A 27,201-nucleotide genomic window follows, 5' to 3' on the forward strand; every position below is an offset into this window, starting at 1 on the left:
GCTGCCGGAATTATGACAGGTGCCAGGCGCTGGAGTGGGACAGCCCAGCTGCTCCCGGGGGGCCGGGGGCTGCTGACAGGGGACAGCACCCGGCAAACTCCCCGCCCTGTGCTCTTGCAGGGGATGTTGCTCCAGAAAAGGCTGGTTTATTACCAGGTAATAGCAATGTTAAAAACGTAAGAGAAAAATGTCAATTTTGTTAGGTTACATCTCCTCTTTCTCCATTTTGGTGGAACCAAATATTCTCATGCGCTGCGCCCTCCAGACTGGGAGGTGCTCCCTGGAGGAAGCTGTTTCGGGTGCGTGGTGTTTCCACTCCTGTATTGTCCCAGGCCAGAGGGAAGGGGATGCAGCCAGGGCCTGTGTGCTGCTGGGAGGCTGGAGGCACTGGGAAAGCTGGGCGGCTCTGGCCCAGGCTGGGTTGACTTGGCCGCCCGGGTGGTGCCGGAGGGGCACTGGCCCCCCGGGGGATGGGCACCGGCCCCCCGGTAAGTTTTCAGTGGGAAAACCACGGAGGCACTCCAGACACTGTCTGTGGCCAGCCACTACTCGGGGACAGTGCTCCCGGGTGCGTCTGTGGTCTCTGCTTGAGGATGGCGGCAGGGACGAGGCTGTTGTCCCAGAGGATTTTCCGAGGCCTGCGCCAGCGGGGAGAGGGGACCTGCGTTAAGGGCAGCACCGCGCCCGGTGCCCAGCCCTGGCCGCCCCGGCGGGGAGCCGGGCAGAAGGGCTCTGACCCCAGGGCTCCGGGCCCCGCGGGTGGCCGCGGTGAGGCCTCCCCCAAGCCCTCGGCCCCGGCCCCGCAGGCTTCGCCCCCGGGCGGCGGCGGGCGGCGCGGCGGCCCCGCCCGGCACTACAGCTCCCAGGCTGCTGCGGGGCGGCGGCACCGCCTCCCGCCGGCGGCGGCGGGACAAAAGCGGGGGCGCGGGGGAAGTGCCGCCAGCCGAGCGCGGCCGGGCTGAGCCGAGCCGGGCCGGGCGGCGGGGCAGGGCGGCGGGCATGGTGCGCGGCCGGCGGCGCGGCCCGCGGGCGGCCTAGGGACCGAGCCGTGCCGTGCCGGGCGATGCGGCGGTGAGGGCGGCGGGGCCGGGCGCCGCCGCGATGCTCCGCCGCAGCCTCAGCCGCCTGGTGAGTGCGGGGCCGGGGCGGGGGGCAGCGCGCCGGTGTGATTTCTCAGCTTTTCTTGGATTTGCTTTTTCCCGGGGGAGGGGGGGTGCGGCCCGCGGGGGGCCGGGGCGCACCCCGGGGGGTGGCGGCGGCGGGGCTCGGGCGGCGCAGCGGCTGCTCCCTCCCTTACGATACCGTTGGGGTCGGGCCCTGGGGCTCTTGGCTAGAAGTTGCTTTTGCTGTGAGAGGCCAAACCTTCCAAACATTGTTTTGTTTTTTTTTTCTCCCCCAAACCCCTCGAACCCTGGGGGCCGCCCCGGCCCCTGGAAGCATGCACCCGTGGTCCCAGGCCGGCCGAGGGGCAGGGTGCTGCCCGCCCTTCCCACCCGCTCCGTGCCCCCGGGTCCGTTACCGACCCTCCCGGGGCCACATAAGCTCCTCATAAATTTCACCGTGACCTCATTGCTTGGCCTGAACTCTGTAATTATTCATCTTTTCCTCTTCCCACAGCGAGTGCGGTAAAACCAGTGCTTTGACATCATTTCAGGAGCTTCTGCTTATTTAGCAGTGTCATTTATTGCGCAGTGCGTAGTTAGCAAAGTTGCGGGAGTTGAGGCGGCAGGCGTGCGGCCGGAGCGCGGTGTGCGGGAGGAGCACGGTGTGCGGCCGGAGCTGCTTCCCGGGGCGCTGCACCGCCTGGCACCCGGCTGCCCGCCAGGGTGATGGGCGCTGCCGGCGGCCGCCACAGGCCGCAGCTGCCGGCAGGTGTGTTTTCGTCTTCACTTTTTGGTTTTGAGTGAGGTTTGTGACATATTTCCATGCTCTCAGCACCAGGGACTCTAATCTCCTTGTTAAGTCTGGAAGTAGCTCTGCAGCAATTCTGGCGGGATGGGCATGTGTGGAAATGGTGAATTTTCCTGTTTGTAGGTTGTGTTTCTGTTGCAGGCTTTGGGTTAGCCCTGTAGAGAACACACCTCCTGCAACTATTGTTTTGCAGCCTCAGGGACAAACCTATCGGTTCTAATCTCAGCGCCTGGTTTCTGACTTTGATGACTTTCAATTTAACCCTGCTTTGTGTTTCTGCTTCCTACCCCACCCTTGCAGGAGGCTTTTTTCTGAGTTGGTTTGGGATGTGAAGCATCTCCGCAGCGATTAGCTAAAGGAGTTTTTAGGCGGGTGCCTTCTGTGAGCTGCCAGCCATGGAGGTCCTGGCTGGGCTCCGGCTCTAGCATCTTCCTGATGCGTGAAGCATGACCCCACACCGGCCTGGTGGTCCCGCATCAGCTCTGTGCCACCTCTTGCAGTCCCTTGGCATGGGGAGGGGATGTGCACCACTGCTGGGGCGTGATATCCACTGGAGTGGGAATGAAACAACCCTGAACACCGAACCCAGGTATTTCTAACAGCTTTGTTCAGGGCTAACCTATTGCGGCACATGTTTGGAAGGTTACAGGAGCAACTGCTCAGGGAGCAGGGCAGCGGCTTTGTTGTTGAGGGATTTTAGCGTTTTTTCTATCTGTTGGCTTTGTAAGGGCTGTTTGAGCAGCAACAAGCTGTTTGTTATCAGACTGGCTCAGTGCACACATACCCCCAGCCCTGGGCAGATAGCAGCTCCTGCCACCCAACATTCTGCGGTGGCTCTGCCCTGTCCCCAGCCCTGTTGGATCTCCCAGGAGGTTTGGGTTGGTCCCCTCTCCTGCTCTGTGGGAGGAGGGCACAGCCCACTGCAGTCTCCCTGGAGGTACCCCCAAGCTGTGGTCTTGCCCTTGGTCCTGTATAGGTAGCACAGGGCTTCAAGTGATGCTCATTGTGTGGCAGTGGCATTGCAGAAAATTCACTGCAGTTATTAAATGCTGCAGGTTATCTGACACTTAAGATCCCACAGGGCTACTCAGACAAATGTTGTCACCTCTCCACTGTGTGGTCTTTGCCAGAGGCTCATAAATACCAACAGATACTAAAAATCCTGTTTTCAGATGTATTTCACAGCATAGGCATGATGCGTGTGCCTTTGCTTATCAACATGACTGTTATGTGGCTCCATTTCTCCCTCCCATAAACCTTTTGATCTTGCATAGGGTACAAAACGCGATGGTAAAAAGAGCAAGAAGGGCAGAGTGGTGTATGTGGGGTCTGATTTGCTACCCTGGGGCACAGACTGATGTTCTCTGCAGGAACAAATTGGATTCTGAACTTCACTTTACACCGCTGAAGTCATCCCTGCTGAAAGGAAAGTGGGGCCAGGATCACTGCAGGGAGGCACGATTGAATTGCCATGGTTAATCCACTTTAAGGAGATACTGTCAACTTGAAATATAACTTTAATTCCGTTTTGGAAACGGAATCTGGCATTGGAGTCTTATTTTTAGTCTCATGCTACTTGTACGGCTATTGTGGGGAGGATGCCGGAGTGGAGTGGGGAAGTGCGTTGGTGACCAGGGCAGGGTGTGGGTCTGTCTCCTTGTGCAGGGCTCTTCACAGGATTGGGATGAGTACTGCCCACTTCCAAACTCACTTGGCAGATACATGGGAAGTGCTGGTCCCTGTGTCGTGCATCACAGACAATGCAGCTTATTTCCTTAATTACTTTTCCTGGTTCTTCTGAAGCATGCAGGCAGCGGTACCTCCGGGCCATGGCTATGCACCACAGCTCTGCCAGTGCTGCGGGGCCGGGGCCGGGGCCAGTGCCGTTCGGTCTGGTTTAAGAACTAAATACGAAATGCAGAAAGAAAAGTTACTGATGCCCCTGTTTTCAGTTTTTTCTCCCTGTTTGCTTTTACTTGAGGCTGGTCTGGAAGCAAGCCCTGGGAGCTGCCACCCCGCTCATAGCGGAGGAGCTCTGAGCCAGGGGAATGCTCTCCCTCCCTGCAGGGTGCCTGGTGCTGGCTGAGCCCATGGGCCGATGCTTGCCCATCACGGTGTTCCCACCTGGGTCTCTTGCCTCTGCAGTTAGCGTGGCTCTTCCCTCTAGTATTTAGTATTTTTCTGATGTTTAAACCCCAGGATAAATAAGAAAATAACAATCAGTCTGTAATTAGGAGCAAAATTTTTTGTTGTGTGTGTTTGTGCAGTGTCTGACAACAGGACCTTAGTCGTGTTATTCCCTTTTAATTAAATACCTTAGGGCTTGATCCTCTTTGTAGCCCGTGCCCTGATAAATCTCTGGTGTTTAGCTAATGTTGGGCTGGTTGTGAGCTCCTGACTTTCAAGAATGTTCGCTTGAGGTTGCGGGGAAGATGCCTCAGATGGGCATGTGGTGCTAGTCCCTGGGCTGGACCTGTTGTGAGTTGGTGCCTTTGCCCTGTTGTGGTCTGGTGATGCTGTTCCCTTGCTGGTCTTCTCCTGGGGTCTCCATCCATCTCTGCTGTGTGGCTGCCAGCAGTGGGGGTACCCCCAGGTTGGTGATGGGACTGTGTGGGGTCCCGTGCCCTCCACCATCTGCCTTTCCCGGGGACTTGTCAGCTCTCCTGGGCCAGGACCTGTCCCTTGGTGTCCCTGCTGGAATGCCTCGGGTGTGCCCACTTAGGGCTTGCTTTGTGCTGCCCTAAAACCAGGGAGCTGCCTTTAATGGACCGTTACTCTCCGTTTGTGTGCTTGGTGCCGCTTTCATGTGGAGCTTTTCCATCTGGGGCTCATTTTATCTAAGTAAAAAAAAATTGTATGCAAACTGCCACGAGGCAGGCTTGCAGGTGACAGGCACTTAAGGCCGAGCTTTAATGTCACCTGTGGCTTGTCACCTCTTTGGGGCTGCCCCAGCCGGGCTCTCTGGGCACTGCTTCGCCACTTGCTTTGCATCCCCTGGCTGCGCCTGCCGTGCCACTGGTGTTCTGCCAACACTAGGGAATGGTTTCTCTCATTAAAGTGCTTGCAAGTGTCACAAATTCCCTTTCCAAATCCTTGCTGTTCCCAAAACATTGGGGGGAATAATCCTGTCCCTGCAGGTGGGGGCTCATGAGCACAGGAGTGGTGCCTCATGTAGGGTTTGGGGCTCCGTTTGGGCTTTGCTGCAGTTTTGCAAAGCCCCTTTGGATTTTTTGAAGGTTGTCTTGTCCCAAGCATGCCCCAGCACCCCCACACCCTGGGGGGAGAGGCTGGTGCTGCCAGGGATGGGGGTCTGGGTGGCATGCCCCACCACAGGCAGAGCCATCAGCAAGATCAGTGTGTGGTGGTTTGTCCCCTCGTGTCCCTGAAGCCCTGCCTGGCCCCTTTGGGGAGGAGCAGAGGCAGGAGGGCGGCCTCGGAGAAGGCATGTGTGGGCTCAAGGGGCATGTGCTGGCAGCTGGAGAGATGGTTCAAGCCTGGGAAGGAGCGGGACAGGCGGGGATGCTGAGCCCTGTAGGGCAGGTTCTGCCCGGCACTGCGGGGAAAATACCCCCACTGAGACCTATTCAAATGGCAGAAAATGAGAAATGGCCCAAAGTCACTTTTTAGAAGGGAAATACATTCCCCATTGGCAGTGGGGAGTAGGTGAGAAGGGGCAGGGGTGGATGGGGAGAGCCCCTGGGGCACACCAGGCAGTGCGGGGCTGGCCACTGCTGGCTGCTGCCCACCCAGACCCTGCCCCACTCGTGGGGATGCTGGAGTGCGTCCTGCGGGAGATCTCAGAGTCTGGGGTGGAGGATACAGATTTACACTCCCGCCTGTAGTTTTTGCAGTAAATGTGTAATAAAGTCTATTTCGGGACATGGAGCACATCTGCAATTTTCTTTCACGCTTGCTTTTTTTTTTTTTTCCCTTAGAGAGTGTGAACCAAACATTACAGTGTGTGATTGCAGCTTCTGTTCTAATAAGAAAGAAGAGCATAGGTAGGAGTTGGAAGCCTTGAGGATTGCTTTTTTTGCTTTTACCCCAACCCAGCCATGTTAACACCTTGAGAGTGAGGCTGCGTGTCAAATACCTTGTATCTGACTGCAGGAAGCGCTTTACTTTCATTAATGTGACAAAAACCTACAAGCAGCAAAGGTTCGGGCTGGGGTGTCACTGTGACACTGGATGGCAGCTCTGCTTGGAGAAATCCCACGCTTCAAAAGAGTGTGGATTTTTTAATGAAGTCACTTGAATTTTTCATGAATGTTGCTAGAATTTATTTTGTAATGCGTGTTTAACATGATAACAGCATTTTGCGTGCTCAGGGCCAGTTCCCCTAGAGCAGCCACAGGGAAGCCCGTGCTTGACCACAGAGCAGACAACGGAAGCTCAAACTGGGAACCTGGAGCTGCAAAGGCTCTTCCCTGGGGCTGCAATCCCTCATGGATGCCCTTACCCTGGAAAATGGCCACACAGGAGTTTCTGAAATTGCTGTAACTGTTTCTCTTTAACGTTGCAAAGCACTCTCCGAACAGTAGTCTTATTCCCAGAAATAACAGCCTTATTCCCAGAAATAGCTCAACCGTTTGGTTAAAAAGAAATAGAAATCAAACAAACCAGCCTTGGAGAAGCAGCTGCATGGAAACGTTCACATGTGCAGTTAAAGTTTGGAGAGGTTTGAAATTGCCAAGGAGGGAGTGGAAAGCACTGGTCAAACATTCATGATAAATGGTGCCGCCGGTTAAACCTGCGGTTTGCAGAAACTCTTCTGTGGAAGATAACACGTGTCTCGAGGCTGGATTTTATTCTTCACTCGAAACGGTTTTTGTCTTCAGTTGGTATTTTGCTAAGAATAATAACGATTGTCTGGGCTGTGTGGGGAAGCTTCAGAGCTAAGCTGACTTGAGTTGCAGCTGAAGGCACGGCAATTTGCTTTGTAACAATAAAAATTGTAAAAGCAAACAGACCATCTATTAATAGCAAGCTTTTCAGACTTGCCTTTAATTTCATCCTGTTGCCTTTGGTTTAGGCACTTCCTTTCCAATTAAAACTGTTGCTTTCTGACTGTAACCGCTGTTGTGCTCTCTGGTGAAGAGGTGGGGTTTTTGGTTGGGTTTTTCTTGACGTTAGTTAAAAGCAACGCTGGTCAAGTGTGTTAATGAAGTCTGTATGGCAGAAGAAGCCTTCACACCAAAATCAGTTGTTCTGCCAGTGACCGTGATTTAGCAATGCAGGTTGGGTCCCTGTGGGCATCTTCCTCCCGCTGTACCCAAGCTTACATCTCTTACCTGCAGAGATATGCAACAGAAAAACAGACTTTGGCTGCTGATTCCTCAGGGCATGGGGCTCTGTGGGGGACTTTAACTTACTGTCCTTGCTGAGAAAATGCAGGGGTGGCCAAGTGAGGGGATGTCCCCTGTGATACATGTGGCCGAGATGTGCCCACAGGAGAAGCTGGCATCGCCACGGCAGGGGAAGGGAGCCACCGAGCTGCTCGGTATGGCTGGGGTGTCTGGGAAGGGTGAGTTCCCCAAGAAACATGGACATGGGGTGACCGAGTGCACTATTAACCTGCTTGCCTTTCCCTGAAAGCGTTAGCTGGGGGATTTTTCAAGGGAGTTTTCTGTATTTAGTTGTGTGTAGGAGGCGGGTACAGAGGCTGGAGGGCAACACGGAGGTTTTACTGCGCAGCTCCCCTGGCTTGGCCCAGGCTTCCGTGGCCTTCTGCCCAAAAGTGTCCCCCAGGTCCCCCGCCGAGCTGTGCCAGGGGGACTGGGCAGCAGCTCTGGTCCTGTGTGGTGACAGGCTATCCCGAGGTGATCTCAGGAAGTACCTTACCGGTGGGGTTAGACTGCAGTCTGCTTCTTGTTGCTCATCTCAGAAATATTTCTGGGCTTGCTGAGGTCTTTTGTTGGGAGGGATGGGCTGGGTTTTGCCAAGCAGGTTTTACCAGTGCCATTTACCAGCGCTATACACAAGGTGTCATGGACTTCACCTCCTGTGCTCTCCCAGCCAGCAGACCTGCGTCCAGACCATCTGTAGATGCTGCATGCTGCTGCAGGGGAGCCAGCAGAGCCCTGATACTCATCTCCTGCCCTGGCTCCCTCACCTCTTGCAAGTAGACAGGTGGTTTTTTTTCCCCCCTATTTTAGTTACCAAGCAATATTGAGGTTCGGTGGTGTTTTTTTTTTTTTTTTTTAGTGTTTACCCTTGTTTTCCTGGAGATTTTCAGCTTTCCCTAATTTACAGGGAGCTGGCAGCGAGCGCTGTGTGAAGGACACATCGGTGAGGCGTGCTGTGCTCGGACAGTGCCTTGCCTTTAGGGACACCATGCCAGTCAGAAAGCATGTCCTGCTCATTGGAAATGGATAATAAGGACACTGCTGCTCATGTTGCTGGTGATTGTAAGCCATTTCTATTATTTTTTCCTAATTATTATATAATAATTTTCTTCTTGTAGTTTTGCTGTCCTGTGACCCCCTGCACCCTTTCCACAGGCTGGCTCTGCCACCACAAGGCAGCCCTGGCTGCTTTCGGTGTAATCATTGCGCTGCAGTTTAATGAATTGCTTGGAATTATCCAACACCTGACCTCCAAGTTTCACCCGGGGTTTGCCTGAATTGGTTGACATGTGACTTAGGCAGTTAGTATTTTGCTTTTTGCAGTGAGCTTGTCTCCAAGAGTGGTGCATGGAGCTGCTATGTGGGTTGCCGTCACCCTTTCATGGTAGGAGAGCGATGCCGGTACTGCCTGTGTGCCGCAGGGGATGGGCAGTAAGTGGCAGATGGTTTTAAAGCTTTAGTTTACTAACTTGCAGCCTGGGGAAATGATGAAACTTCCCCGTTTTAAAAGGTCTCCTCCGACCCCTGCCCTTGCCCAGCTCCTGCCTGGCAGCAGAGTGGCTGTTGGGTCAGGAAAAACCTGTTCTGCCCAGAGGCTGCAGTGACTTCACTACATATTTTTATAAAGTATTAAATATAAATGTGTGCAATATATATGCATTAAATATGCATGTATGCAATATATATAGATGCATTAAAAATATATATATATTTTTTATGAGCTCTTTCCCAGGTTTAGCCAAAATCCAGGGAGCTGCCAGCCAGCAGTTGGCACGAGGTGCCACTTTGATCGAGCTGCTTGCCCCCAGGTGGGGCATTGGGGCTGGCTGGGGAGAGGAACCGGTTGATGCCCTAGTGGAGGGCTCACTGGTGGAAGTGAAGCAGTCCTGGGTTGTGCTTTTCTTCCCCTCCATCATTTTTCATGCTCTCATAGGGATGCTTGCTGCCGTGGATGCTGCTCAGAGCAAGTGCTCTGTAAAAACCCCTTGTAGTTCCTTCTGCAGTCCCTCCTGCGCATTTGCAGGATGTTCATGTCTCTTGCAGACACCTGTTGCATCTTGCTGACTCCAGTCATTTTTTATTTCCCAAAACTTTAGTCATTTTGTTTGAGATGTAATTCCAACCGAAGCCAATTTAGTCTAAAAGCATGCCTGCTCTTGACATCCAGCCATAATTCATAGCGTTTGTAGTTCAGAAACATTTGTCCTGCTCTCCTTAATGAAAGCTTAATGCACTTATTTTTGATCTGGCTGTTTGTAAAGGGCTTTTTGTTTTCCTCCTGCAGCAGAAGGGAGGTCTAGGCACCTGCGAGGCTGTCATAGCCAGGTATTTTGAGAGCAAATCGGGCTCGTTATTTTTGTTCACGACTCAAACAAGATTCCTGTTGACCTCCTTTGTGGCCTTAGATGTGCGGTGCTTCTCTGCGGGCTTTTTGCTGTGTGATTTCACCGGAATTCTGCAGGATCTATAGGTGGAAGGGCCCGTGGTCTGGCCCCAGCCTCGCTTTTGCAGGGTGGTGTGCTGAGGGCTTGGGTGCTGTGTATTTTCAAAGGTTCAGCAAGCAGTCTTTGTCTGGCCTCTCTTAAAGTGTGCTGTGCACCTTAATAAGATTTTATAAGACTATTAAAGTGGGTAACAGAAGCAGCGCTCACTTGGTAGATGTAATTTGTTTGCAACGAATGCACTAATTTGCAAAATGAAGGGAACCTATTTTTTTTGTACAGTAAAGGATCTGGAAAGGCTGAACAAGATGTGCAACAGGCAAGACTAGACAATTTGAAGTGTTTCTTTGGTATTGCAATCCAAGATCTTTTCAGCAGTAATAAAAATTAAGTACTGCTAGACGGCAGCGCTGCTGTGCTCGGCCACCTGAGTCTCAATTGGCTTAAGAGGAGAAAAAAAAAAATAATCAAAAATGTCACTGCTGGGAGATTAAATGTAGGGGAAAAAAATTCCACTTTGTGAGCAGCCCTGCCATCTTTTATTATGATTTCTTGTAATTCCTCCCCAGCATTTGCACAAAGTCAAGCAGCTGCTGCCTGTAAGGGACCAGGGGTGATGTGAGGTCCTGAGCACTGCCTCAGGGCTGGGGGGGTTCAGGCTGCACTGGGGGCACCCGCTCAGCAGCACAGCAGCCCTGCTCTTACAGGCACTGCAAAGCCAAGCTTAAAATGTAAATTTTTTTTTTTTTTTTGTGGCTCACAGGGTGGTGGTTGCATGCCAGTTTTGTTCACTCTGAGTTGTGGAAGGTTTTTTATTCTCTTTTTTTTTTTTTTTTTTAACTTCCTTGCAGCTCACTGTTCCTTATAAATGTTTGCTGAGGGAGGCAGCGCAGTAAAATTAGCTGCGATACCCAGAAGGCTGTCATCCTTGTATCAGCCAGATTAATGTGTGGAGTACATAATTTCTGTGGGGCGGCTTCTTCCAGTGCAGTTGAATGGATGGAAGTGGGACTTTCCACTTGACCATTCCGGTAAGTGCAGGGTGGGATGATCAGACATGCAGAAAGAGGAAACCTTGGGTAAGGGAGCTTGGCTTGGTAACTGAGAGCAGGAAAGCCCTTATCTCAGTGCCCATGTAGAGAAAGCGGCTGGTGGGATGGGGACGCCATGCGTCGTCTCCTGGGGTGCTGCCCTGTTCTCCCACGTGGGATGGGCTCACTTCTGCAGCTGACCATGCCGGCATGGACTGCACCAAAACCCCTCTAGCACCAGCTCCAGCATCCCAGGGCTAGCTCAGACCTCTGCTCCATGTCCCTGTGGATAAGCGGATTTCCCTCCTGCTGCAGCCCCTGGACACCGGCGTTGCTCAGCGCAGGTGCTGGGTCAGCCCTGAGCAGCGTGTGCTTTGCTGGAGCTGCTCTGCAGCTACTTCACCCAGCCCGGCAGGAACATGAGCCAAAAGGATTTCCTGAAGATAAACAGTTCTAGGCCACATGTTGAGGATTTCTCTCCTGACAGGGTGGATTGCACTGATCCAGGATCCTAGTGTTAACTTTGCCTGCAGCCTCAAGGATAAATCTGTTGGTTACATTTTGTTAGTTACTTTTTTTTTTGTTACTTTTACACAGCTTTTGCTTTTTTGGACTAAAAAAAAATTAATTTGAACCAGTGTGAGCAAGCAGTATGGGGGGGCTGGGACCTTGGGTACCCATTGCAGGGGGTGAGGGCGCCCTGTGATGTGAGTGCGGGGCTTGGTCACCCTGTGCAGCCTGGACCTGCCCCCTCATCCCTCCGGCTGGCTCTTCTGTGGGAGTGTGAGAGCCTGCCCGGGGAGAAGCTTGCCCTGGGGGGATGCGGGCTGGGCAGGCCTGGGTACTAGCCCTTGCTTCTGGGTTGCTGCCGTGATGTACGCCCTGGCAGGGGGGTCTGCAGCCTCTGTCCTGGCGGGTGGGCAGCCGGGCAGGCTCTTTTCCCAGGGGAAAGGGAAGGAGCTGCTCTGGGAAATGGGCTTGCCTGGCAGTTGGCAGCCTGGCTCTGAAATGCTAGGAAAACTTAAAAGGGGGCAAAGTGTCTGTAGGTGGAAGAGGTCAGAGTGATGTCTGGCCGAGCTGGGATGCATAACATAGTATTTAGGGTTTTTTTGTTTTGTTTCTATAACTGAAGAGCTCAGGCTTTCAGAGGACCAGAAAGCAACGGGAAAACCAAAAATTATAGCTCTGCTGGCTGATGCAAGCACTGACAATTGCAAACTTACGAGGTTTTTTCCAGTTTGCGTTTACTTTAATTTTTGCCAGGGCAAATCACTGCTTGCTGCCCTGCTAAAATAGCTGCCGATGAGCGGACATATGTGCACAGCTTGAGCCGGGGGAAGGAGGGAGTAAGAGGTTTGAAGGCAGGAAGACCTCATTGTATTTGCTTTGTGACCTCTGCAAAACATTTGGCTCTTACTCAGAGTCCTTTTTTCTGTTCTCTAGTCTGAAGTATTCCTGTGAGCTTGAATTTTATATGCTAGCAGCATGCTGGTCAAACTTTTCTTTTGGACTGCCAAAAATAAAAATATGCTGCCTGTATTTCAAATTGAGTGACGGTTTCATAGTCCTGGCTGCCAGCAGGGCAGGGAAGTAGAGTTGAGATCCTGAAAACTTCCAAAAGTTGGTGTTTATGTTTGAACAGGAGCAACAGATTTTCCACAAAACAGCAGCGCTGAAGTAATGCAGTCCCAATTGATGTCTGCTGGCTTTGCTCTGGCGTTGGCTTTCTGCGTCGTACGTGAACCTGACTCTCTGCAGAGCACTGCGGAGCTGAAGCTGTGGTTACGGGTGGTGTGGCGTGTTTGCTGGGAAGATGCAGTGCTGCATGATTTGGGGTAGGCTGTCTCCAGATGGAAAAACACAAGCGACAAAACCAAAGCCCATAGCAATAGAAGCTGGGCTGTCACCCCTGTGCACGGTGCTCCCCGAGTCCAGGAGAGGGCTGGGCTCTCCTGTAAATTTATTATCTGGGGAAGAAAACCTGTTGTATTTCCTCTCTCCACCCTTAAGTCTCAAGTAGCCTTTTCCCCTGTTCTCCCCGCCCTGCCGGGTCTCTCTGCTTTTATCGGTGGCTTTGTTGGCAAAATCAGCCTTTCCAGGAAACTCAGCCCGGGCTCTGCTGTTCTCCAGCCCGCTGTCCTTGGTGAAGGTGACCTTCCTGCAAGCCCATATGGTGAGACAGCACATTTTGGGGACAGAGGGGACATGAGGATGGGTTTTGGCCAGGGCCCTTTCATGTTGCTGGACGTACTTTGACTTGAGTTAAGGCTGGTGTCAATGATGCTTTGCTGGAGCACATCATCCAATGCTTTGTCATCCCCAGCAGGGACCAGGTATGAGGTCTGGGTGTTGAGCCCTATCAAGTGTTGACCATGGGTTTTCTTTTTTTAAAAAAGTATTGATCCTTTTCCCATGGCTCCTCTTTTGCTTGTTATTCTGCTTGGTCTGGGGGCTCGCATGTCTACCTCACTTCGGCTAGAGCCAGCTTGCCCCCCAGGGCGGTGCTGTCTTCTGTCTGGTTGAATTATCAGTAGGATCTTCAGTCTCAACAGAGGAGAAGGGATAATGGTTTAAATTTCAACCTTTTGCTTTCTTGAGGTACTGGCCTTCCCTCTTCTGCTTAGGGATGAGCAGCAGAAGTCCTCTCCGGTGGGAAGTGAGTTTGGAGCGGTGCTCGTAGCCCTTCCTTTTGGACCTGTGGCCTTTCAGTATTTTAAATGCAATGTTGGTTTTTTTCCTGAGGACTGTGCATGTTATTGACCCGTTCCCACAGGCGCATGGGAGGGCGGAGGGGTTGATCCCGATCGATGGAGTTCTGTGTGTAAATCAGGAGAGCCGCCGAAAAATGTGGTCGGTGAGGGTAAGCATAGCCAAGCTGCTAAATTATTAAGGCTTTTCTCAAAGCATCACCTGTGCTTGCATAGAAACGACTAAGGATAAAGAATAATAGAAAAATTGGCAGGAAAAACTTTAATTAAAAATATATCGGTTGGGCAATGAGGCTGGTGTACCAAGCAGCTTTCTGAGGCTGCTGGGCAATTTGGGGAGGTTATGGTAAATTTACGGAGGCTTTTAAAAACTGTGGATGTGTTTTTCTTGGTTATTCTGGGGCTAAGTGCAATGGGAGGTAGAACAGGCTGTTTTGGGAGGTGGTGTTATTTTTGCAGGCTTTTTTTGTAAATCAGGTCGTCTTCTCTACTGCTTTTATGATAAATGGAACAATATGGAAGTGATCAGAGTTTAAACTATTCATGAGATCTAAGCCAAGTAACGTGATTTAATCTTTCTTCTGCATATATTTAATATAAGCTGTGATTTCATTCAAATGTTTGAGCCTTGTACTTGTACTGTATAATTATCTCCGGTTTTAGCAGATGACTTCTTTCTTTTTTAAATGCCTGTGGTTTTTTATTAGATCTTTTTTCTAAGACTTATTTGTGTTTACTTTGTGGCTTGATGATATCTTCAGCAAACATGAAAGGAGTTTTTTTTGATTAGTTAGTTTTGGTTTAGGTGCTTTCTGAAACCAGTAAATAAAATGGTGGGCTTTTTTTTTTATTTTTTTCTTCCACTATTTTTTTTTTCTGGAAATGGGGCCAGCAGGTAGCGCAGACATTTGTTTTCCATATGGGTGATATAATTAAACACTGTTTTGCAGCTGCCCTAGAAATAGCCCACTTAGAGTGGCTCCTTGTCAACAGTGGCTGCAGAGTACAGGTTCACCTCTCCTGTTGAACTCCTAACTCCATTAATTTTTACCCAGGCTTGCTAATTTTTACCCAGGTTTGCAACTTTTATCAAGTGCCGGCCAGGTCCTGTACATGGTGCTGTGATGGACAGCCAGATATTTGGGAGGGTGGGTGGAGATGATGCTCTCCAGGGGACGGGGTGGCGTGGCTGTTGTGCTGGGCCAGGGCATCCCTGTGGGAGAAGGGCACAGATGGGAAGGGGAAAGAGGCACAAAGGGAGGTTCACCCAAACCAGGGTGAAGGATCTGGGGAGCGCTGTGGGCTGCGAACATAATTCCACCATCTCTGTGTAATGCTTCAGCAGCTTCAAGTCATCAGTTAAGTTGGGTTGTTAGTTGCATCCATGGGTATGTTTAGCCCTGGTCTGATGCCTTCACATCATGCCTCTTCCTAACTCCTCAAAGAAGAGTTTATAGCAAAATGCCAAGCCTCAGGTGGCCAATATTCCGTGGGCATATTGATATGTGTAGATGGTCTTTTTGAATTTGGACAGCATAAGAAAATAGCCATTATTCCTAATGCCTTCTTTTCAGAACTGCTCTGTCTGGCAATAAGTGGGCTTTATACAAAGCTGAAAGTATGGGAAGGTTGGGTTGCATCAAAATATTTAACAGGAATATGTTCTATATCTGAATTTCACTGTGGTACGAGGAAGGCTGTACTGCAGCAGCACCGTGCCCCGCCGTGCGTGCAGCAGAGCGTCTGTGTCCGCATCGGTGGCGACAGTGTGGTTATTTATTACTGCATCCTGGGCACCTGGTCCTGCCCGAGGTGGGAAGCGGGGATAGATAGTGAGCTGCCAGCTCGGAAAGATGCTCCTGGCAGAACAGCTTCGCTAGCCTCATCTTTATCTCCTATGATTTGTGTTTGTCTGGCTGTTGTCTTCCAGCTGAGCTCCTTCAGGAGCAATCTGGTTTGGATGCTTTGCTGAAAGATTAACTCGCTGATGGGCTTGGTTAGGTGCTGGAGGAGAGGAACAGGAGCCCTGAGTGAAGCTTGGAATGCTGCAGGAGAGACCTGCATTTCTGGTGCTGGCGTTCAAATAACGCAAACAGGATAGTGGCTCTTCTCAAAAATACCTCCTTCTCTCCCTCCTCTCGATTCCTGGGGTGTGCGGTGTGCCCCAGGGTGCCGTGTCTGCCAGCTTCTGGGAGCTCTTCTGGGTTGCTGGGGCAGGGGATGGCAGAGAGGGGACTGGGGTGGCCTGCCAGCATCCCCAGATCCTCATGGTTTGGTGGGGGGATGCAGCGCAGCTTCCCACGGTGCGGTCCCGAGGCCAGCCTGACACCGCTGATCCCTACCGATAGCTCTGGTTCTCCCAGCGCTCCCGCGAGCATCGCGCCTCAGGCAGAGGGAGGTGATACAGTGCATATGGGGGGAATGCAATTGTTTATGTTCTTAAATAATCCTTTTGTCGGGCTTGGCTCTAAACAGCAGTAAGAACTCTGGCTTTTGCTTACACCAGCTGATGCCTGCGCTGTGGACCATGGGCTTTACAAAACCCCGCCAGGCAGCGAGGCAGCTGTTTGAATTGTTTCCAAGTAATATTTTCTTTTTTTTTTTTTTTTTTTTTCCATCAGAATTAAAATTTTTGATGAAAGGCGGCTGGGAAAAGTCATCTAAATCCTCTCTCTGCTAATCTGCATATTTTATAATTTTCCCAAAAGCCTGGCAGTTACTCCCTAAATCTCCTCTTAAGTCTCCGTTGAGAGCCGTTATTAAGACTTGGCAATCTATTAGCAGCCCAGCGAGCCATGGAAGGTGAGCGTGTCAAAATAAGAGCTTTTAATTGCCGAGCTGAGCCAATGCCTCTCACTGTGGGCATCGTCGTAGTGTGCACTTGCTGTCTGGGAGGTGAAAAAAGAGAGAGATGTGGTATGAAGCCTTCCAGCTGCTTGTGTAGCTGCATGATGGTGTGACACCGTGGGGTGGTCAAGGGAATGGGAAATGAAATGCTGGGAGAGGCGGGAGTCCAGTTAGACCAGAGAGCGAGGACTTCTCCCTCTGCTGCCCCTGTGGAGGGCCCTGCTGCGGGGTTGCTGTCACCTTTGTAGGGGATGCTTCACAGAAAGAACTGAGGAGGAGCTGAGGGGTGACAGCCCACCTAGGGCTTGGTGGGGACAACTCAGTGGGGCTTGGTCAGCTAGCACCCCACACCTGGGACTTGGGTTGTCTTCTGCTCTGGGGCTTCACATCCTCCAGGTTTCCCATGGCTAACTACAGATAGTCTTGCAGAGTAAAGACTTGCGTATATTTTTCCAGGAATGTTTTAACCAGAGCTTTTGTTGCTTCCATGCCCAATGCGTGTGTTCGGCAAACCCTCACCCTGTCCCCTTCCCACCGCCCTGCCGGCAGCGTGGGGGGGAAGCTCTGCTTTCCTCCTGGTGCTGGACGGATGCTCACCAGGCACGCCTGGCTCCAGCCCCTGCCTGGGGACACGGTGGGGGCTTCAGCCTTGGGGACAGTCTGCCTCTGCTCCCCGGCGCTGGTGTGGATGATGGCTCTGCCTCTCGCTTCTGGGGTGCAGGCTGGTGAGACACGCGGCTGCCACCCCTGTAGCGCGGCAGATTACAGCGGGGAGCCTTTCCTGGGTCTGGTTCCCAGCTGAGATGTGCTGATCATCGCTGCAGGCGGTGGCGGTGAGGCTGGGAGGGCGCTGGGGTGGTGGCATTCAGCTTGGGGAGCCAGCCGTGCCCCGTGGGGGTGTGCACAGTGCCGGGGGGCGGGTGGGTGGGTGGGTGCTGCTGGCTCTGCGGCCAGGGGTGCAGGGACACCTGCAGTGGTGTGAGAAACTTGCTTCTGCTCTATGCCAGCCGCTGGAGGTTTGAGGATGGCTGTAGTGAGAGTGGTCAGCACACCAAACTGGGTTTAGGCATGGTGTGAAAGCACTTCTTTAATTAAAGATGCTGCGGATACGGGTGAGGAACGGGGGAAGGAAGAGGTTCTGCTTTCTTCAGGTAGATCCCACACCTGGTGCAACATCCATACAGTTGCTGCTGGTCCAGGTACATGAATAGGGCTGGCTCAGATTTTTATGTTTTAATGTTGTTTTGGGGGTGTGCATGTGTTGTTTTCACACTTTCCCCAAGCAGTAGTTAGTCGCGGGCCTTGCTGTCACAGTGTGGTTGTTTTCAGAGCACCTCTTCTCTAGCTGGGTTTTGCTTGCAGCTTGATGAGCTGCCTGCAGCCGGCCCTTCGGACAGCCAGGGTGCTGAGCTGGGTCCTGGGCACGCCAGGAGTGTCCGCTGGCGGCGGGCTGAGCCCACGCTGGGCAGCAGACACAGGATAGCAATTGGGCATTTTTGCACCGTCACTTGCCCTGGTGGGATTTGAAGGCAAGTAAGCTGTAAGGTTGAGGTTTAATGAGACTGAGTGGAGTAGGAGCAGTATCGGCTGGTGTTTTAGCAGCCCTGTTGCCTGCTAATGCCCTTGAACGGTGAACAGTGACGAATGTCTTCTCTGCTCACGTTTCAAAATCCAGAACTTTAACTCTAAAAAAACCTTAGCCTAGCCTAAGACCACTTCCCCCCCCCCCCCCCCTCCACCGCATCCACTCTTAGTGGGCATTTCAAATTCACTTTATAATTTTAAGTTTGACCTTGCAAAACGCTTCCCAGTGCCATCCCAGTCTCCGGGCTTGGCCACCAGCAGCTGTGGCAGCCACACTTTGTTACCTGCAAGGTGGAACCTGGACAGGTTGAAAAGCTGATTTTTAGACTATTGCACATTTGCATTTCTTTTAAAAATAAACTTTTCTCATCCACTGAGAATCTCGTGCGTGTGGAGCAGCCTGGAGCTGGAAGCTGGTGGGAACAGAGGCTGTGGTGTTGTCCCGTCCACCCAAGAGGCTTCCCCAGGGCTGTGGGGACCTGTGTTGCCGCTGCCTTGTCACCAGTTCACAGATATTTTCAAACAAAGTGACAGAAAGTTGGAAATTTCATATTTAAGAGTTATGTTTAAGAGCACTGTTACTTTCAGTGTATTTGACTACCTTTTTTACTAGGCACTATTTAAAAGCTGTCTGTTGGATTGGAAGGATCTGTCTTTAATTTGCCGGGCACCAGGACCTCCCCTGGGAAGCCTGCAAGGGCTGTGGGGATGGGGGTCTCTGCTAGAGCCCCGTGTTGCCAGTCACAAGCATCTCTCATGACTTTGTGTAAGGGGTGCTCTCCTCCCGTGGAGCTGCTCTGCTTCCCCTGTCTGAGTTGGTTCTGCTGCAGTTCCCCTCATCCTTCCCCGGGCCGCTGCGGAGCAGCGGGGCAGTCGCTGAGCCCCCGTTACGCCAGGTTAGCATTCACTTGTGACGTCTCATTCTGCTTTAAAATACAACCCCAACAGGACAAGGTGGCATCCCCAACACCCTGCATGTCTTTTTGAGGAGTTTGCGACGTGCAACTGTCTGCTTCATTGTTTCTGGTTTTATTGGAGACTTTAAAATAGCAAAAGTATGCTTTTTTTTAAAGCCAAATCCCAAGTCTGCAGGCACCAGTGTGATCGTGAGATGTGTCAGGTGGACTTGAGGGTTTGACAGGAGAGCAAGTGTAAGGGAGGGTGCAGATTCCATCATCCTCTGTGGTGTCCTGGGTAGAGCCTGGAGCCACTGTACAAACCCAAGACGGAAGGATTCTCCAGGTTGGGACTAGGAAGAGATGTGTGGAAGATCAATTATATTGCTAATGAACTGAAGTGTTTGATAAAGGTGTATTCTTCAAGAAGGAAAAATTGCCTGGCAGATGGGCACAGGCTGCAGGTGTGGGCAGCAGCCATCCTGCTTAGGGCAGGAGTGTGGGGGACGTGAGCGGTGACCTGTCCTGGTGGAGCGTGGGATGGGCTGTGGTCCTGGTGGGCCAGTGGCTGAGCAGCACTGAGACCCCAGGTTGCAGGTTCGGCACTGCTTTGGGTTTGCTAAATGGCCTTACATGTGCCTCTTCGTTCTCTGTGCTTTTGCTGGGGCAAAGAAGTGAATTTTTGAAGTTCCAGCTGCTTTATTTCCAATGAACAGCACTGCGCTTTCAGAAGCTGGAAGCTATTAATATAAATATTTGACTTCTTTTGAGCTAAAAGCTAATTTTTCCCTTTCCTGGTTGCCCCAACAGTGTGCTGGGGAAGAGAAGCGGGTCGGTACACGCACCGTGGTGGTGGGGCACCGTCCAGTTTCGGAAACAGATGCATACGTGGCACAGAAGTTCTGCGACAACAGGATTGTCTCCTCCAAGGTGAGCTTGCTCCGCTTGTCCAGGTGCATCGTGCACATGTATTCCCTGCTCGTACATTCACCCTGGCTTTATTTGATGGTTGTTTTTGAAAGTGAGAACCTCTGAATTCCTCAAGGATGGATGTAAAGGTCCCTTTGCATGCGGAGGTCCATACCTCACACCCCAGCTCCAGTCTCACTGTTAGGCTCTCTTTCTTCCTATCAGTCCAGTGGGGGTGCGTACAAGTTCCTTTCTTCTAGGCTGGATGCGAGCAAAGCACATGGATGTGTCATTGTTGGGGGGAGGGGGTGTTTGTAATTTTTTGGATTCGGTTTGCTTTGTTTTCTGGCATTCCCTTTGGGAAGAAAGGACAGGTTAAGCGTAATATGGTGTGAGGCAACAGCAACTCGGATTTGCAAAAGGGAGTGGGGATTATTTTATAAATGGACAGAAAAATACTATTCCCCTATTTTTAATTTTTTTTTTGTTTTGTTCTTGTTCCATGGGATTTTTCTCTCTTGAGATAGGACAAAAATAACCATGCTCTGTTTATCCCTTTGGATGAAAGGGGAAACATTCATACGGTATTAATGCAGCTTTTGTTTATGGTGGAAAACTGCGTGACACCCATCTGCCTTCTGCTTAGCTTTTTTCCGTGACATTTATGAAGTTGTTCCAAAAGAATTGAAGCAGATTCCAGTAAAATATCAAACAAGTGGCATCCCATATTGTCAGCACAGCTGGATACATAACACATTGGTTAGGATTCATGATGCTCAGCATAGTTAGGCTTTGGTCTTACTTTACTTGAGCTGTAAGGGGGTTTTTCCCCTCTTTTTTTTTTTTTTATACAGCTTGGGTCTTACTTGATTTTATATGCCTGTGCTGTCTGACTTTATATTGGGGAAAAGTTTTAAGTCTAGCTGTGCTTGATTTGTGTGGCATTCCCATTGACGTTTCCCTGGCATGCAAGAGGGTCCTTCAGAGAGGACACCTTCCTCGTTTCTGTTCCTTTCCCTCTCCGACAAATGGTTTGTTTTAGCACTAATTTTAAATCTACCCTGATTTATTTTCGAATATTGTGTCCTTGCTCTCTTTTCCCATTTATATTTGCTAGACAGGGAGTCTTCTTACCTGACTAGTCTGTTTTTGTAATTAAGTGGACATTGGACTTGGCTGCTTTATTATTCTTTTTTTATTCAAGGCAGACTGAAAGATCAGATATTAGACCCTTTATTTTCCATGTTGTTCTTGAATTCTACATGTTTTCCAAAGTAAATGATTTGGCAGCCTTTTTAAAATAGTAATGAAGCACAACCTAATAACAAACTTGTATTGGGAACATGGCTTTTTTTTTACGGAAGAGCTGGTTATTGTAATTTGTTTGGAAAAAAATATAAATCGCTGCACTGTGCATTATGTTTTCATGAAATCACATCTCTGCAAGTGCCTGTCTAGAAGTTGTCTGCTGAAACAGAGCCTGTTGTTTTTATCTTATTTTAGCCTTTTACCGTCTTCAGCCATGTAGATGGGTTATCTTGACCAAAGAGAAATAGTCACCGATTTTAAAGCAAAGAAACAAACTCTCCCATGTAGCTGTGAGACACTCGCAAGTGTTCAATGAACGAGTGGAGAGAGACGGAGCTCGGAGGTGAAGCAGGAGCTCAGTGGCATCTCGGCATCCAGCTGCACTGTGCTCCTGGTTTTAAAGCAGGGACCTGGATCTCTGCTGGGAGCATGCCAGGGCTGCTCAGGCAGCTCGCTGTGGTGCTCCTTGCTGGGTTAGAGGGAAAATGCCGTTCTTATTTGGTGCACATGCTTCCCATGTTGTAGCTCTAGTCCCCAGTCAGCGTGGTGCCTCGGTCTGTCGGTGAGCCTCCCTCTCTCCCCGCAGTACACCCTCTGGAACTTCCTCCCGAAGAACCTTTTTGAGCAGTTTAGAAGAATTGCCAACTTCTACTTCCTCATCATCTTCCTCGTGCAGGTAAGAGCTTTGATGCAGAGGGTGGGTTTTATTTATGTACTGATGGTAGACACAGCTTGAACAAGAACTGAGGTTCAGAACTGGTTCTGTTGCTGCTTATAAGTGGTTTTTTGTTGGAAGCTGTGTTATAATTCTGGTACACCACCCAGGGCATAAGAACAATTAAAATATTTGGGCCTGTGGTATGTGATTGACTGCTGAAACAATTAAAAAAGCATTTTAACTCTTTAACCATTAACATCAGTCAACTGGTGAAAATATGTTTGGTGCTACAGAATTGAGATCTAGTTTTTTGTCACCTTTACTTCTGCTGTTACATAGCTGTATTTTCCCAAGTTATATGATATCTGTATATCTTAGTTTTAGCGAGTTTCAAGGCAAGCAGGATAAGAGAGGCCGGACTGAGGAATATTCAGAGGATGCACCACATAGGCTTTGGGAACATGAAGCTTCAGGAAGCTGCTCTGCACAGACAAAATAGCAAATTTTATACGTGGGCAAACTTTTTCTGCTCTGCTTTGTGGCTTTGGTTAAGGAGCAGATCTGAATACTCATTTTCTATTCTGTCAACCAAGAAAAGCAGGCTGTCAAAATGCATTGGGGCGAAGGGAGTTTGGGAGAATCGCTGCAGTGCATTTATTCGCCTTATAAATCCTCAGCCTGGGGCTCGGCAGACAGCCTGCCCTAGGGCTGAAAATAGGCATCAAAACTCTGCCCCCGCACATTAAATGTTGCTGTGCAGCTACGGCAAACAGCCTGCTGTTAGATGACTTCTCCGGGGTTTAGGTGGTTCAGGTCTGGGGTATCACTCTTTTTAGGCTGCGTGTTTAAAAGACGAGCGCCTGAAATGTTTTATCCTTACAGTAAAAGTTACGATTTGTAGTCATTTTGGTGGCTGCTGCAGAAATGGGGGATCCCAAGATAATGGCAGTTGATGGCTCCTCCTGGCAGTGTTACATGAAAGGCCAATTTACCCCGGCATCAGCTGGCTCGCCTCCATCTCTTGATTTCGCTGGCGTTGCTCCATTTTGTCAGACTGAATTTGTAATTTGCCTTGAACTGAAGTGATGCCCTGGAGTCGGGATGTCCTTTTTGTGTAGCTGGCCACTTAGTGATGCGGTATTACATTTTTATCTATTGACCCCCTGGCTATGAAGAACATGGGATATTCTTGATTATACTTAAAAAAAAAACATTGCAGTTTAGCTGCTTTACACATTTTAGGCACAGGTGTATGCAGGTGAGGGAACAGACTGGCTGTTTCTCCTTGGTTTTATTCTGTTAGCACCTCTGAAATAAGGGAGCAACACTCGTGCTCTCTTTATTAGAGGAAGAACAAACCCAACTGAACAAAACCCGACCTGACAGCACTAATATACTTGCTGCCATATAGAGTAACCGACTGCCCCCCGGGCACTTGTTGTTCTGGAGATGTCACTTGCCTTAAAAAAGCATTCAGGGCCACTCCATTCATTTAAAATACCAAGGGTTATACCTTGATAAGTGGCATCTATAGCTTAAATGTTGGTGCTTATCTTTACATTACTTCAAATTAATGGAATTGCCCTATGTGCTGCATGAGGAGTGAAGTATCCCGGCGCTTGGGGAATTGCCTGGTGCCCCTGCTCTACTTGCTGCTGAAACCCTTTATCAAAATGTCTGTTCCTCCAAATTCCGCTCTTGTTTTGGAGAGAGAAAATACCTGCATTAAATGTAGCACACATATTAGAACACTAACAGGATACAAATAGCTGTTTCTTTGGGTCGTCTATTGCAACACTCAAAGGAAACTGAGTAAACTCCTGATGGAAAGGACTGGCCCAGGGTAAACATAGTCCAAGTGTGTTTGTAGACAGGCCAAGCTGATGGATGTAAGTTGATTTAGGAGGTTCCAGGAATGAAAAATGTCCCTTTTGATTGATGGAGGTGACTTCTGTACTGTGGTCTTCAGTCTCCTAAACAATGAGTTAGGGAGAAGCCATTAAGTAACAGGAGGATTTTGTCACTCTTTAAGTGGATCCAAATTAAACTGTTTAAGTCCTAAACGAGCTCAAAAATAGCTTCAAAGGAGTCTGCCTTTGATGTTCTGGCTCGTTGCTCCTGTGTCCTTCAGCTTTCCACCAGCCATGAATGGGAAGAGCAGTATCCAGCCATGGAATGTGCGGGGAGTGCCTTCTCCAAATACATAAATGAGTTATCCCGGGGACTTCATCTAATATTTGCATTCATACTTCTATAATACAGCATTTGTGTGGACAGAAATCGTATGATTTGTTTAAACAAACTCAATACAACTACATCTTGCCCACTGCAGAAAACTGCTGCTGGGCAGCAGGAGGTCCTCTCCCTTGCCCTTCTCAGCTAAAAGCCAAAGTTCCTCTTGTATTCCCAGGATCTGTCAGGTTTTTGCAAGAGAACTGTTGGCTGACCAGCCTAAAGTGCAATGATGCCACCCCAGTGCATGGCCGTCCCACGTGCTGCATGTCCTTGTGACGCTTGGCACCACCATCACTCAAGGTTGTTCCTCCAAGGTCTGATTTCTGCCAGGCTTTCTGCTTGTAAACATTTTACACCCATTTGATTGAGCCGGGGCTTCGTGTCCCTGGAAATATTTGTTGTGTTTATCTTAACTCGTACACCACTTACCTGGCTGCTGCTTGCGGCATATCTCTTCCACTTGGATACCTTCTGGCTCTTCTCTCTCTGTGTCCGGTACTGCAGGGTAATATTTCAGTGTAGAGCATTTCAGAGTTAAAAATTTCCACGTAGCTTCCAGCCGGTAAGAGCAGTCCTGTCCTTAATGCAGCATTTTACGGGCAGCCTGAAACAATAAATATACAGATGCTGCTGGTGAGCGTGCCAGGGAAGCGCAAACAAGCGGAGGGAAACAGAGTCCCTTTGTGGGGACACAAAGCCTTTCTGCAGAGCTTCCCTGTCCCTTTTGTCACAAGCTTCACCATCTGCCTCTCCTGCTCTGGGCACAGCAGGAAAAGCTGCCGGTGGTGTGTGCCGTGGTTCGGAAGGTGGGGCAGGGCTGTAGCTTGTCCTTCTCTTATGTTATTCCGTCCCGGTTACGAACCTGTCCTGCCGTTCTTGCCCCTCGGGCCAAGCCGTGGCACAGTTGATGAACGATGGAAGGGGCTTGGTCTTTGCCGCGGTGCTGGCTGGAGCACCGCACCGAGCTTGGGAAGGATCCAGCCGCCCCCCTGAGGCCCTCAGTCGGTCGCTGTGCTTGAGTCGTGCTCTGAGCTCCAGATCTGAGAGTTTAAAGACAAAGTATGGATTTCTGTTCTATTTAAATATTCCTGTTCTGTTATGCAATATATTTTATAGGTAATTTGGGCTGATGCCTGTTACCTTTAACCTCAGAGTGTCAGTGGCTCAGGGCGACTGGTACTGGTCTCCCTCTTATAACCGGCCGCGTTTTAGGGTTCAGATGTGCCCAGCCTTCATGCCAAGGAGGAGAAGCACCCCTCCTGTGGCTTAGTGGGAGACGAGGGTGGATTTTCCTGTGCTTCAGAAATGCACGAAGCAAACTCCATCTCAAGACGAGGAAGAACTTCTTTACCGTGAGGGTGACATCCCCAGGACAGGCTGCCCAGAGAGGCTGTGCAGTCTCCTTCTCTGGGGACATTCACACCCGCCTGGACGTGACTCTGTGCAGCCTGCCCCAGGTGACCCTGCTTTAGCAGGGGCTGGACTAGGTGATCTCCAGGGGTCCCTTCCAACGCCAACTGTTCTGTGATTCTGTGCTGCTGCCTCTGCCCCACTCCCCTCCCCTGCCTCGGTCCTCTCCAGCACACCCGGTGTGGGAGCAGGCTTGCTGGCACCCGCACCGTGAGTAGTTGCGTTTATACAGCCTGTCCCCAGCAGCCCATTCATCCAGGCTTTTGTTTCCCACTAGAGCAAGGTCACACTTAGGCTGGGAGCTACTTCTGATAGGGATTTTCCCACCTGAGGACATCCCATGGTACTTGGGAGGAGGTGGCATAGTCCCCTCATGATGGAGGAGAGCACTCCAGGGGATGCCTGTGCTGGTCATTGTCGTGTGCCCCTTCTTCCCCTGCTGGCCTGTGCCTTACCCCCGGTGGGATGAGCACCCTTTTGTCCCCGTTACCAGAGTTTTTGATTCTTCTGCTGCCTGGAAGCCAGTTGTCAGCAGTGCATTTTTTCTCTCTGCAGGTGATAGTGGACACCCCAACCAGCCCGGTGACAAGCGGCCTCCCACTCTTCTTTGTCATCACTGTCACAGCTATCAAACAGGTACAGGTGTCAGCGTGGGGGGAGGAAGATACTCTTTAAGACATGCAGTAGAGAAAATGATGAGCGTGTATCTGAATATACTTAAAAGTCACCAAAATGGGCTGGTAGGTTTGGTGAACCCCTCTCAGAAGGTGAGACGTGTACTGGTGCTTTTCAAGAGAGGCTGCATGTTGAGTGTGGTTATTTATTGCTCTCTCTTTTTTTGACAATGTAAAGCATCTCTATATGTACCGTTGTGAGCAAGCCACGAGGGTCAGTAAAGGTTACTACTGTAGTTCTGGCTTTACTTGAATTTTTCTTCTCTTTTTAGAAATGCTGTCTGAGTCTTCGCAGAGATGTGCTCCAAATATAGCTCACACTCTGCTCTGGTGTTGGTAAATGGAAAGGACAGGTTCTGTTCAACCACTCAGCTAGCCCTGAAAATATGCAGTTCTCATCTTCTTGCGGTGTTAAAAGCCCTTCCTCCCATCATACGCACATGTGCCATTTAAAATTTCCTCTACAGAAGGATTGAATAATAAAAGAAGTTTCTTCTTCAGGGGCCAGAAAGGGAGTGCTAGAGTAAAAGCCATCTGCTTCAAATCTGAATGTTTTATTCTTTCAGTAAAGACTGAAGAGGAAGAGTCTCATCCTGCGTTACCATAGGAAAGAGTTGCGGGGTGCTAAGGGTATTAGTCATATTATCAGCCACTTCTTGCCAACGCTGAGAATAATAGAAACATGTTACAGTAGTTCAGCTGCTTGTTGCATGCGCTGCATATAGATTATTTTTGTGTGTTATTTTAATCGGTTATGAATCTGTCAAATATGCATATGAAGTTTTTTAAATAAATTGATTCATCCTGAGCTACTCTGGTTGATGTTTTGTCAGGCATGAAGGAGTTCTAAGGACTGCTTAATTTATTCATTTTTTTAAACCTGTCCCTATCTCTGTCCCTACTCTTTCTCTTTTGGTAATTTACTGCGTTACGAGTTTGTGTTGCCTGTATTTGTGTGCTCAGGGATATGAGGACTGGCTGAGGCACAGAGCTGACAACGAAGTGAACAAAAGCAATGTCTTCATTGTCGAAAACGCAAAGCAAGTGCAGAAGGAGAGTGAGAAAATCAAGGTAACTGTTAACAGAGAACTTGCGTGTGGTTATCGCTGAAGCCGATGGGAACACGAGGGTATGTGGTAAGGAGACAAGGGCAGGGGAGGAGGGATGTACTGCCGTTAGAGCTGCCCCAGTGAGCTCGCTTTCAGATGAGATGCTCTGAGAGTCGTTCCTGGTTAAGGAGTGAT

General features: G+C 50.1%; 1 protein-coding gene across 8 annotated transcripts in view; it reads left to right on the forward strand.

Moving 5' to 3' along the window:
- Positions 1–916: 916 nt before the first annotated feature.
- The window catches only part of ATP11C (ATPase phospholipid transporting 11C (ATP11C blood group)), a 62,664-nt gene continuing 36,379 nt past the window's right edge, over positions 917–27,201 (forward strand). For 5 of the 8 annotated variants that reach the window (XM_080366043.1, XM_080366041.1, XM_080366040.1 and 2 more), the window contains exons 1-5: positions 13,559–13,588; positions 19,574–19,693; positions 21,567–21,656; positions 25,839–25,919; positions 26,921–27,028. In XM_080366043.1, the coding sequence (XP_080222169.1) occupies positions 13,574–13,588; positions 19,574–19,693; positions 21,567–21,656; positions 25,839–25,919; positions 26,921–27,028 (414 nt within the window). In that variant the 5' untranslated portion in view covers positions 13,559–13,573. Of the gene's footprint in view, positions 1,129–10,677; positions 10,729–13,558; positions 13,589–19,573; positions 19,694–21,566; positions 21,657–25,838; positions 25,920–26,920; positions 27,029–27,201 lie in introns of those variants that run through there. The other 3 variants (XM_080366046.1, XM_080366045.1, XM_080366047.1) reach the window with 3 other exon arrangements.

Source organism: Falco punctatus (genome assembly GCF_963210335.1).
Source record: "Falco punctatus genome assembly, chromosome: 15".
Classification (NCBI taxonomy): Eukaryota; Metazoa; Chordata; class Aves; order Falconiformes; family Falconidae; genus Falco; species Falco punctatus.